Genomic DNA, 12,364 nt, shown 5'->3' on the forward strand with positions numbered 1-12,364 from the left:
GTGTAAGGTAAGGGTTCTACTTCATCTTTTTGGTATGGACGCCCAATTTTCTTAGCACCATTTGTTCAAAAGACGGTCCTTCCCTCTGAATGCTCTTGGCATTAGACAATAGTTTATATTCTTACTCTTTCAATAGACCTTTTGAAACTGTTCCTATAGAAAGAGCTCTTGAAGTACTTTATTTCCATCTCCTTTTGTATGGCCTTGACCCTTTCCTATAGTTCTTTGATGTGAAGCCACATTCTAGGTAAGGAAACAACTACTGGTTAGTGGCCGCCAGCTCTCTGGGACACTGGCTTCTTGGTTCAGCTTTGGAGACAGAAGGATGGCCCAGGGCAGTATTTCTGAGGGTTTGATCTCAATATAGCTCCGAGATTACACCCTCTCTCCAGAATCTGCGTTTCATATTTAAAGACCAGCTCCTCCTGTTTTTTTTTTTTTTTTAAATTCCAGATTAAACCCTATTCGTTATGGTCTCCACCTTGTGGCAGCCTGTCATAGTTTCTGCAAGTCCCTATTCCATTTCCAGAGCGTGTTTTCAGCTTGAGAGGGTGGGGCTAGTGCTGTGCAGTTGTCCTTTTCTGTTTAGTTTTGTTTCATCCCTTCTTGGTTCTTGTTTTCTTCCGATGACTTCTGCTGATGGGATCAATGAATTTTTGTTAAAATTTTATGTATTTATTTATTTCTGGCTGAGCTGGGTCTTTATTGCTGTAGGCTTTGTGTGGTTGCAGTGAGCGGGGGCTGCTGTTGATTGCAGTGCTTGGGCTTCTCTTTGCGGTGGCTTCCCCTGTTGGGGAGCACAGGCGCTAAGCTCACAGGCTTCAGCAGTTGTGACTCAAGGGCTCTAGAACTTGGGCTCAGAAGTTGTAGCTCGAAGGCTGAGTTGCCCCACGGCCTGTGGAATCTTCCCAGACCAGGGATCGAACCTGTGTCCCCTGCATGGGCAGGCAGATTCCTATTCTGCCTCTGTACCACCAGAGAAGTCCTCCATATGAATTTGCCTTTTCCCTTCTGATGCTGTGTAGAAACTTGTTCTTTATATACTGGAAAGGATTGAATCTAAACAAAATGGGATGACTTTTCATCTCGAGACCAACAGGAAATAATAAGCTTTGAAGAGCTTCCTTTGGCCTCCAGCCAGAGTCTGGGATTCCCTTGGCTGCTCCTGGACCAGGTTTTCAGCGTAAACATTCCCAGGTTGGGTGGGAATTGAACCAGGTGCCAGTTGAGGAGCCTGGTTCTTCCTCTGGAACTGAGTTTCTCAACCTGGGGGCCCGACAGCTTAGGCAGGATCCTTCTTCGTTGTGAGGCTGCCCTTCGGGTACTGGGGTGTCCAGCAGCATCTCCACCCCCAGCACCACCCCGCCAAGCTGTGACAGCCCAGAGCACCTGCACACACTGTCAGATGTCCCCCAGGGGCAGAATCCTCCACCCACCCCGCTGCAGAGGTCAAGAGCAAGGCCAGCACGGGTTCTAGAAAGCTCTTACTGGATATTTTCAGAGTGCCATTCACTTGCCTTCTGTTTCCTGCCGAGTCCCCTGGTAGTTGAGCTATGTGAACATGCTTATTTTGTTCATTCTCAGACTTGAATGCCTTGGCTCTCGGCTTCCTGGGGCTTATTGTACTTGGAGTGCAAAGCTGAATGCCCTCTCCCACCCCCGGACACTCCTTATTATTTTCGATGGTCCAGAATGGTTTCCAGGCTGCCTTTTGATTTTCTTGCCTTAAAAGGGTAACCAGTCTGAGGCCCGAGACACCCGCCCCCCCGCACAGCTCTGAAGGCCGCACTGAAGCAGCTGAGCCGCATGCTGGCTGACCCTCCCGCTGCATGGACCATTCCGTGTTCCTGACTGCTCTCTTGCTCTCCTTCTCGTCCATCTTTTTTACTTAACTCCACTCAATTTATGAGTTATGGTTTAAATAGAAGTCTTACACCATTCTAGAGAGGCAAGAAGCTTGATAAGAATATAAAATGAACAATTTAAGGAAAACAGCTCTGTGAAGACCCTCTCCCTGCCCTTGTGGAGTGAATTCCTAAGTTTAAGTGTACCTCGGATCCTCGGATAACACAGGTTTGAACTGCATGGGTCTACCTACAAGTAGGTTTTTTCTACAGCGGATTCTTCAGTACATCTTGGTCCATGGTTGGTTGAATCTGTGGATACCAAGGAACCACAGACTTGGAGGGACCACAGATGTGGAAGGACCACAGACATGGAGGGGACCACAGACATGAGGGACGAGGGACCACAGACGTGGAGGGGCCCAGACATGAGGGATCACAGACGTGGAGGGGCTCAGACATGGAGGGCTGACTATAAATGATGGGTAAATTAAGCCCCACTTTGTTTAAAAGTCAACTGTAATTTCTTGATCAGTTTGATCCTCTTGAGTTGGTTAGAAGAATTTTTAGGAATCAGGGAATTAATCATAGAAATCTTTTTTTGTTTTCATCATCCTGTACTTGGCTAGAACCCATCTGTCTATTTTCCGTTATGAACTCATAAGTCTAAGAGAAGTATCGTTCATCAACATGCACACGGTGTTGCCTTTCAGCCCCTGGGGCCAGTCCTAGTGACTGTGGGGTGTCTGCTTGTTGTTCACCTTCCTCTGCACTTTCCCTCTGTCGGGTTTCCAGGTGAACACAGGCTGCTTTGTGAGCAAGGAGAGACCTTGCTTACGTCTTGTCTGTCTGGCTCCGGCCACTGGACATTGATTCCGTGGATCGATCGCTGGGTGTTGCTGAGTCGATAAAGCCAAGCTGCTCTTGGCTGAACACCGTGAGCATTTGTGAGTAGGCAGCTGGTGCTCGCTGAGTGTCTTCTGTTGTGTGATGCAGGCACCAAAAACTCCATTTATCAGGTGAAGATGTTGGGAATCGTAGTGTTTTGAAAAGCATGCCTGAGCCTGTGTGGTGAGCTCTGGATCCGGAAGCCTGTGTGCTTTCCTCAGAATACTACCCAGGGAGGCCGTACTCATCCCTGGTGTGTAAGAGCCAATTAAAACTGGATTTGAATCCTGTCTGTATCATAAACTCTGTGGTTTGGGAAAGTTCCTTAACCTCCTGAACAGAACCAGGTGTCCCCATCTTAGACTGAGGGTGATGCTACTTCATAGGGTTATGATGGCTTGATGACACATGAAGAGGGCTGAGCAGCACCGGGCCACGGTTGAGGGGCGAGAGGAGGGTTGGAGAGGAGGCAGTGGGAAGGGGATGGGGTGAAAGTCTGCAGAAGCTGGGAGTGGGCCCAGCGCACTGCCCAATTCCAGCAGGAGGATCCCGGGGAGTGGACAGTGAGCAGGGCCAGAGCAGGCCGAGCACTGTGGGTGGATGGCTCCAAGGATGCTCGTTTTGGGGTCCATTCCTGGAAAGCCCAGGGCTGGGTGTAGGCAGAGCAAAGGAAAGAGGAGGCCTCGGAACATTTGGGAAACATGAGGAAGACCCAGTCCTGCTGGAAGGGGCAGGCGATGCTTAACGAAGTCCTAGACGTGGAGAGTGGGGAGCAGGGCACCTAGCTGGCCTTCAGCCCAGCTAGAGGCTGAAGCACCCCCACCCAGCACCTTCGTCCTCGCCTCGTCCCAGGAAAGTGGCACTACTTTGGTGGAGCCCGCTACCCCTCAGGGCGTATTCCCCCCAACACAGCACCCACCCCAGCACCCCTCCCCCGGCACTCTACCTACCAATAGGACTCTCTTCCTGGTTCAAGGGGAGACGTTACTTATTTCATTTCTGTATATTTTGAATTCTGGAAGAAGATGGAATTTGAAGAGTCTGGCTGGTGCACAAGTATAAGATAGATGCCTCCATCTGGGAAAATAAAGGAAAGACATGTGAAGGGAGCCAAGGATGAAGAGTCAGGCAGTGTGGAGGGGCCCAGGGGAGGAAGGTCCTCTGTGTACATGCATCGGAGAATAATCAGATTGGATTCAAGGTTCTAGGAGAATAAAGACGTGATGATGCAAATGAAGTAACCCTAAGAGTTTTGCCTCAGAGCAGGTAACCGCAGCCTTTGAGAAGCGGCCGCGGGTCTTTCAGGTGACGGTCTGGAAGGTTGTCAGGTTTGTTGCCAGAGATTAAGAGTTTAGATCTGGAATTTTGACTGAGATGCATTTTCCCCCTTTGCTTTCTCTTCCTTTCTTTCTCCCTCCCCCCTCCCTTTTTTCCTCCCTTCCTTTTTTTTTTTAAAGATTTATTTATTTATTTTTGGCTGCTCTGGGTCTTCATTGTGGTGCACCCGCTTCTCATTGCTATGGCTTCTTTTGTTGTGGAGCACGAGCTCGGTAGTTGTGGCTCATGGGCTTAGTTGCCCTGTGGCATGTGGGATCTTCCTGAGCCAGGAATTGAACCTGTGTCCCCAGCATTGGCAGGCTAGACCACCAGGGAAGCCCCCTTCTTTTCTTTTTCTTTTTTTATGCCAAGGGCTTAGGGAAACATTGGGAAGATTTTCTATCACCTTCCTTCTGCTTTTCCTCTTGAAGGTTTTATCTTTCTTCTGGGGAATGAGTACGATGCATTTCATTTCCAGGCTGATGGGTAGATTTTGGAAAGCACAGATGCGGTATAGAATCACCTATGTTTTCACCAAATAAGTCCTGCAACAGTCATCTCTAAGTAGTTGCAGTCATCACCTGAAAGGGTGCCTTGATTAAACAGATACTTTATTTGTTGTGTCCGTGAGTCAGACTGACATGTCACTGGTTGGTTCTGCAGTCATGGGTAAAATTCTTCAGTAATTCTCTCCAAGAATCACTCAGGCCATGTTCATTCATTTTATATTGAGAGTCCTAATAAAATGAGTTGCTATATAGGTCTCAACCTAGGAATTCTCCCATTGTTGCTGTGGAAACAAGCATTAAAAATTGTGGGCTGAGAAAGAAAAGCTGGTGCTAAACATCTGTGAAATACACAAGATGTGGTTGTTTAAATACAGAATCTTAAAAATCGTGATACCTGGAGTCAAGCTGAGACTAATAAACTATTGAACTAGTCATATGACTGAAATCGTGAGTAATTTTTCTCAGAAATGCTTTAGAAAACAAATTGCTGTCTTAAAATATTATCTTCACCTGTAGTCACATTGGCACAGCTGCCAGGATAGCAGTGCTCAAAACAAGTGCCAGGTACGGTCTTGGACACTGGCCACCAGCTAATATCTTTAAGTAGGAGCAGGGGCTGCATGGCCCTGGCTGGGAGGCCGCTGGTTGAAATGGTGTCCCCTGGAAAGGAGACAAGAACAGGAGGACGTCCCTGCTGCACCAGGCTGGGGGAGGCAGCCTGTTCCTCTTCTCGGGGGCAGAACGGGATGTCCTGGGATGCGGTAAGGGGAGAGGTGGCTCAGGGCTGCTGAGCACCTGCTACGATCCGGGAGGCGAGCAGTTAATTAGATCCGGGTCCTGCCAGTGCTGGGGCTTCCCGGGTGGTGCAGTGGTAAGGAATCTGCCTGCCAACGCAGGAGCCGCAGGAGACGAGGGTTTGATCCTTGAGTTGGGACGATCCCCTGGAGGAAGCCATGGCAACCCACTCCAGTATTCTTGCCTGGGAAATCCCATGGACATAGGAGCCTGTTGGGCTACAGTCCATGTAACAGTCCATGGGGTCACAAAAGAGTGAGACATGATTGAATACCTGGGAGGGCAGCCACTAGTGTCACGGTCACCTGGTGGTTGGTGGTGGTTCAGTCGCTCACTCATGTCTCTTTGTGACCCAAAGGACTGTAGCCCACCAGGCTCCTCTGTCCATGGGATTCTCCAGGCAACAATACTGGAGTGGGTTGCCATTTCCTCCTCCAGGAGATCTTCTTGACTCAGGGATCAAACCCAGGTCTCCTGCATTGCAGGTGGATTCTTTACTGACTGCGCCACCAGGGAAGTCCAGTCACCTGGTGGTGTTTTTTAAAGTGCATTTTCCAGTTTGTTTCTTATCTGTGGAGAAGGCAATGGCACCCCACTCCAGTCCTCTTGCCTGGAGAATCCCATGGACGGAGGAGCCTGGTGGGCTGCAGTCCATGCGGTCGCCAAGAGTCGGACACAACTGAGCGACTTCACTTTCACTTTTCCCTTTCATGCATTGGAGAAGGAGATGGCAACCCACTCCAGTATTCTTGCCTGGAGAATCCCAGGGACAGCGGAGCCTGGTGGGCTGCCGTCTATGGGGTCGCACAGAGTTGGTCACGACTGAAGCGACTTAGCAGCAGCAGCAGCTCCTTTGCACAAATTGTCTTTCCTAGAATATTTTAATTGAGTAACTCTACCCTATAATGGCAGGTCTTCCTGATGAAAATCTTCCCAATTAATCTTTAATTGATACCATTTTTGTCCAAAAGAAGAAAAAAAAGCTGTGCTTCTGTGAAATTGAATTTTCAAGTAATTCATTTATGTCTATTTGGAGATTATGTAAGTTGCTTGACAGTCAACCCTAAAATGGCAAGGCTTACAGACATAGAATGTCTTGTCTCCAGCTGACCTGTTTTATGTGGGGAGATACAAGTATTTCCACATTGCTCAAGAGTAATGTCGTAACGTTTCCCTTGTAGGTCAGTCAATAATGCATCTGCCTGCAATGCAGGAGACCTGGGTTTGATCCCTGGGTTGGGAAGATCCCCTGGAGAAGGAAATGGCAGCCCACTCCAGTATTCTTGCCTGGAGAATCCCATGGACAGAAGAGCCTACTGGTCAGCCCATGGGGTCGAAAGAGTCAGACACGACTTAGTGACTAAACCACCACAACCCATGTCAGAACATCGGGAATGGTGCACGTGTGTTTTCAGTAGTTCAGTGAGAGCTGTTGTGAAGCTGTAGAAAGGAACCTGGTGGGAAGGTACCATCTCAAGAGGAAGGTGCTCTCTGTGCATCCTCATCTGGAGGCTTGTTCTCCATGACACTGGTGATGCCCATGGTGTGTGGGGGTGAAGCTCTGTCAAGTGTGGACACACGGGTTTTCTTTTCTACTCTTTGTACAGAAGGACTCCCTGGGACAAACATGAGGAGCGCAGCCAAGCCCTGGAGTCCAGTGACCAGGGCAGGGAGCCATGGGGTGGACCGCCCCCGGCCCCTCCCCGCCCCCTCTCCCGGCATGAAGAGCTCCAAGTCTTCTACCTCACTGGCTTTCGAGTCCCGACTCAGCAAGGTATGGATGGGACACCGGGCAGGGCTGCTGGGCGCCCCGAGGCAGTGAGCAGGGCCCCAGCAGGGCCCCAGCATAGCTTGACCTGAAGGCACAGAGCAAAGGGGGCGCAGTCGGGGTGCTCTGGGCTCGAGAGGAAATCTGTAGTTGGACAGAGACGGGGACCCCCTGCATGGACCATGTGGACTCTCCAGCCAGAGCCTGACCCCAGCGTCCACTGGACAGGCTCAGGGTCACCAGGGTCCTCATAATCCAGGTGTCGCTGCCCCATTGGCCTGCATCTGGGCTTCTCCTCTCAGGGTTCCCCTCCCCCAACCAGGGCAGCCCCTGGGGGTCTCTCCCCTGCTGGTTCCTCCTCACCCCCCGGGGTTCCTAACATAAGTGGACCAGGGCACCTCCTTACACCCTGAGATGAAACTCAAGAGACCTTGTCACTGGCCTACACACACACACTCTGGAGAAATCAGTGTAGCATCCTAACTATAGAAGGGACAAAAGGAACATCATTTGTAATTAAATCACCACGTTTCCGCCCGCAACTGCCTGTGTGTGGCTCCACTGAAGGACCTGTGATGCTTCTTGGTGCCCCATGGATGTGGCCGCTCTGGGCAGACAGATTCAGGGTTATCGTGTTGATGCCTCGGGCACTGGAAAGGCTGGGGTGATGGTTTGAATGCTGAGCACTCTTAGTGAAGTTGTGAACCCAAGTGCAGTCTTCCCTTGTTCTTCTTAGAAAGTTGAGTGTATCTTCAAGTCTTACAAGAAACACATTGTCTTTATACATAAAACAAATGGATGCTCTCCGCTCAGATAACAATCAAAGATGCTCCAGTTCTGCGAGTGTCTGTGGGATCTGTGAAGCGTGTGGATGCAGACAGTTCCTTGTGCCAGGCTGTCAGGTTCTTGGAAGGACATCTGGGGTCTCCATCCTCCCACCCGGTAGACGCCAGTACTGCCTCCAGTCATGGTGGCAGCTAAAGACGCCCCCACAAAATTCTGACACACTCCCTGAGGAATGGCACTGTACCTGGTGAGGACAGTTCTTGTAGGTGACAACGTCCGCTCATGAATTCTGATACTGAGTGGGGTTAACACACAGATCTGTGTCTCCAGCCAGCGCTCCTCCAGCTGCCTTTGTGACCCATCTCCTGGGTGTCTGGAAGGCCCCTTGAAGGTGACATACTCAACATTAACTCTGCTCTCTTTCCCCTCCGTCTCTCCCGCCCGCAAACCTGCTCCTCTAGACTCTCCCCATTCCAGTAAATAGCAACTCCTGTCGTCACTCAGGCAGAGTCCTGACATCATCCCCAGACCCTCCTTTCCCCACTTACTAGGGTCCACCTGCAAAAAGTCCCAGGGACCACCTGTCTGCTATCAGCTTTGCAGCCTACGCTCTGTTCTCAACAGAAGCCGGGTGGTCCTTTCAACACAAGTCAACACAAGTCAACACAAGTCACTTCTCTGTTTAAAAAAAAAAAAACAAACCCTCCAGGCTTTCCCCACCCATTCAGAGGGGAGTAAAGTGTCCTCCCACCCCGCCAAGCCTAGCTCCCTGGGCTGCATGCACATGGCCTCTGGGCACCCCCTGTGCTGTCCTGATGCTCCCTGGCAGTGCTCAGTGTGGGCTGAATGCCCGGCAGGGGCGGTGGGTGTAGGAACAGCTCGCTGGAGGATGGGGTCAGACAGGCTGCATCAGGACCCCAAGTCTGCCCCCTCCTGGCTGTGGAACCTCAGGCAGGCTGCGTAGCTGCTCTGAGATGGAGTGAACACTGTCTCCCCTGAGATGTAAATGTGGATAGTGTCCTGCACATAATTTTGTTTATCATTATTCTGTTATCCTGGCCCTGACCATTATTTCCATCATTTTAATTTTTATTGTCTTTGACCTATTGGGAGACATCTTCAATATGGATTTTAAATGAATATATACATTTCCCCCATAACCGACCCTAAGAACTTCTGGAATATATTAAAATATTTTCAAGCAGTGTTTAATCAGAGGTCTGAAGCTCAGGTGTGTTTCCTACTGATGATGAACCAGTAAAATGGTAGCCGTTTCTGCCTTTGATGGATGTGTGTTTTGGAAACTGGTTCCAGTGGGAGGACATGGGGGAGACGCAGACACTCCTCTGGAGGCTGTCAGCTCTTGTCCTGGTCCTCAGGGTCGCCAGGCCTGAGCCTGTGAAAGAAGGTGATAGGTTTGGGGGAGGGAATAGCCGAGAGCCACACCCCCGTACTGTCTGACCCTCTGACCCTCCTCTCCTCTCTGCCTCTGTGGGCAGAGGAAGAAGACAAAACCCAGAGCACAGAAGAGAAAGAGGTGACAGACACTGACAGAAAAGCAAGTGGCTTCCCCCCCCAAGTATTTTACTGCTGAAATCTGAGCACTCAGAGAAGCTGAATTACACACTGAACACACCATCCCACCACCTGGACGCCAAGTCAACATCTCACTACGGCTGCTTTATAGGACTTCCTGGGTGGCTCGGTGGTAAAGAATCCACCTGCCAGTGCAGGAGACGCAGGCTCAACCCCTGGGTCAGGAAGATCCCCTGGAGGAGGAACTGGCAACCCACTCTAGTATTCTTGCCTGGGAAATCCCATGGACAGAGGAGCCTGGTGGGCTACAGTCCATGGGGTCACAAAGAGTCAGACTCGACTGAGCACACACACATTACCTACGACTGCTTTGGAGGAGATGGACACATGTAAGTGTAGACAGATATGTTTTTAGTGGCCCAAAATAGGAAAACTAAAACACATGCACCAAAAGTAGAATGAAAGACCCTGCTTCAGATGCTGGCCTGAGCTGTGGAGCCATGGAGGAGCAGGTGTGTGTGGGGAGGAACAGGCGCCTGGATGGGATGGTGGGGTTAGGGGGGCTACTGTGAGTCCTCCTCGTGTCACTGAACCCAGCACAGGGAGGCAAGCCCCCCGAGCTCCCTGATGCAGACAGGCCACGTCACACCAGCCACTAGAAGGCCTATGTCTTATAGTTAGGACTCTCTCGGTCACAAATGACAGAACATTGACTTGAACAGAAGAGAAACCTATGGAAGACATCTGAGGTTCCGGGTCACTGTGTGCAGGACAAAGGTGCAAGACCGGAGCATGGAGAGTCTGGGACCATGGACCGGGACTCCCCAGGACTTCACGTCACCTTTCTCTGCTTCTTTGTCATCTTCTTTGTTACGTGGTATGAAGTCTGGCTGTCAGTCCTGCCTGTGCCTCCCACATTCCTTGGAGGGCCCGGCTGCTTCTTGCTTCTGGTTGGTTAAAAGCAAGCAACAAGCAAAGTATTGAGAAAGGTCCCTACTTGGTGAGCACGAGTTGTGTTAACCCCATCCAGTTTCCTGTGGCCAGGGCTCAAGGTTCCTGGAAAGCAGTCTCATGGTTTATGTTCTCCTTGAGTCTTGGGGACCGGGTCAGTCCTGTTGTTGTCCTTTGGGAGAGAATGCTCCACAGTTGCACTGCCTGAAGCAGGAACCACCAGCCCGTGTGGCGGTGATGAGCCCTGAAGTGTGTTGTGAGTGCAAGACACACATCAGGTTTTGAAGAGCGAGTGCAGAAAAAGGAAAAGACCTCATCGGTGTGTTCTACATTGATTGATAATATTTTGAATGTATTGTGTCTGGAACATATATCACTAAATTTAAGTTTGCCTGTTTCATTTATGTTTTTTAATGTTCCTCCCACGCCATGTAAACTTAGGTCTGTGGCTTGCATAATATTTCCACTGACAGTGCTACTCTAAAACCTTTTGGTTCTCAAAGTGTGGAACCCACAGTGGCAATACCAGCATCCCCTGGGAACTCGTCTGAAATGCAGATCCTCAGCCCCCACCCAGACCTAGGGGATCAGAAGCTTGGCAGGGGCGCTGGGGCTGGGGTGCAGGCAGCCGTCTGGGTTTTAACAGACCCTTAGGATTCTGACAGACCCTGAAGTTTGAGAACCACAGCTCCAACCATTAACATGTTTTCCACCTTGAAAGACCAGATTGTGTTTTGTGCAATTATTTGAGAACTTTGACTTCCCCCATCCCCATCTCTGTGGAATTGAAGGAATCTCTTAGCTACATGAATCTGTGAGCTGTTCAGATGTTTTCCTTTTGTAAGCTTTCATGTACAGGTGCTCAGCAGCTTAAATATCGGTGGAAGCGTTGGTGAAAATACTTATTAAACACATCAAAGCAAGACCGATGCTTTCATAGGGATCTTGTATAACAAACCAGAGATCTCAGGTGGTGCCAAAGCTGCATTTGATGACCAGGAAACAAAGCCAAGAATGCAGCCACGAACAGAGAAAGAAGAATTAGTAACCTCACTCCAGTGGTGTGGCAGGCATCTCCTGGCTCTTCTTAGTTTCTGGCCCAGTGGAAATGTTCTGTCTGATATTCCCTCCAAGAAGTAATAAGAGAGGCTTTGGCTGTTTGCCTCAGAGGACAGGCAGGATCAATCTGGGGTCTGTATGTCCTGCCTCTGGGGAAAGTTCTAAGGAGTGAATCTTTCTCCAAAGGAATTCCTCGTGGAAGGTGCAGGAGAAATGAAGGGCTCCCTGAAAAAGCTTTGCTGCCACCCAAACCGGCCATGCTGCACTAGGGAGACATCACGCCACTGGCCTGGAGCACGTCTGTCTTATCCTTTTGCCGGCGAAGGATGGGATCAGATTTTTTTATAATACAGGTTGGGACCCCTCCAAGAAGAGGCCGAGGAAGTTGGGTACAGCTGGTAAAATGGAACTCAGAAGTGGGCTTTGGAGTTCACTCAGATTCGTACCGTGGTTTGATCTGTTTATCAGGTGAAGAAACAAAAGCACAGAAAAAAAAAACAAAAGCACAGAGAAGTAAAGTGATTTGCGCTTGGTCACACAGCCAGTAAGAGGCAGAGCCAAGATTCCAACCCAGGATTCCAAGTCTGGACTTAGAGCTGGTGCCCTAAGCTGCCACCCTGTGCTGCCCACGCGATGTGGCTTCCCTCCAGCCCTGTCCACAAGCCCTCACCCCGGTGGTGTGCCTGGTGTCTTCTGGCTCCTCTTGGGATCCAGCCCAGTGCAAATCTTACAGGCCTTGGAAACGCAGTCCCGGGCCTGCCTCCCAGTCCTGCCTCACCCACGCAGCCTCGAGCGAGTTAGTAAATGCACTTTGTCAAGTCCAGTGTAGTCGAGTTGTGGTTTGGATCAGAAGTAACATGTGAGTCAAGGACCTATAAGGACCCAGGCTGCCGCATGTCATCATCTCCTGT

At 50.2% G+C, this 12,364-nt stretch overlaps 1 protein-coding gene across 10 annotated transcripts in view; it reads left to right on the forward strand.

Moving 5' to 3' along the window:
- SPECC1 (sperm antigen with calponin homology and coiled-coil domains 1) overlaps nt 1–12,364 on the forward strand; it is a 200,684-nt gene that overhangs the window by 48,776 nt on the left and 139,544 nt on the right. For all 10 annotated transcript variants that reach the window (XR_014080480.1, XM_081583727.1, XM_081583729.1 and 7 more), the window contains exon 2: nt 6,961–7,127. Coding sequence is in view for 9 of the 10 variants with exons in the window: in XM_081583727.1 (XP_081439853.1) it covers nt 6,981–7,127 (147 nt within the window). In the remaining variant the exon portion in view is untranslated. The remainder of the gene's footprint in view (nt 1–6,960; nt 7,128–12,364) is intronic.

The sequence above is a fragment of the Giraffa tippelskirchi genome, chromosome 3 (assembly GCF_054371585.1).
Source record: "Giraffa tippelskirchi isolate mGirTip1 chromosome 3, T2T-mGirTip1v1.2.pri, whole genome shotgun sequence".
Taxonomy (NCBI): Eukaryota; Metazoa; Chordata; class Mammalia; order Artiodactyla; family Giraffidae; genus Giraffa; species Giraffa tippelskirchi.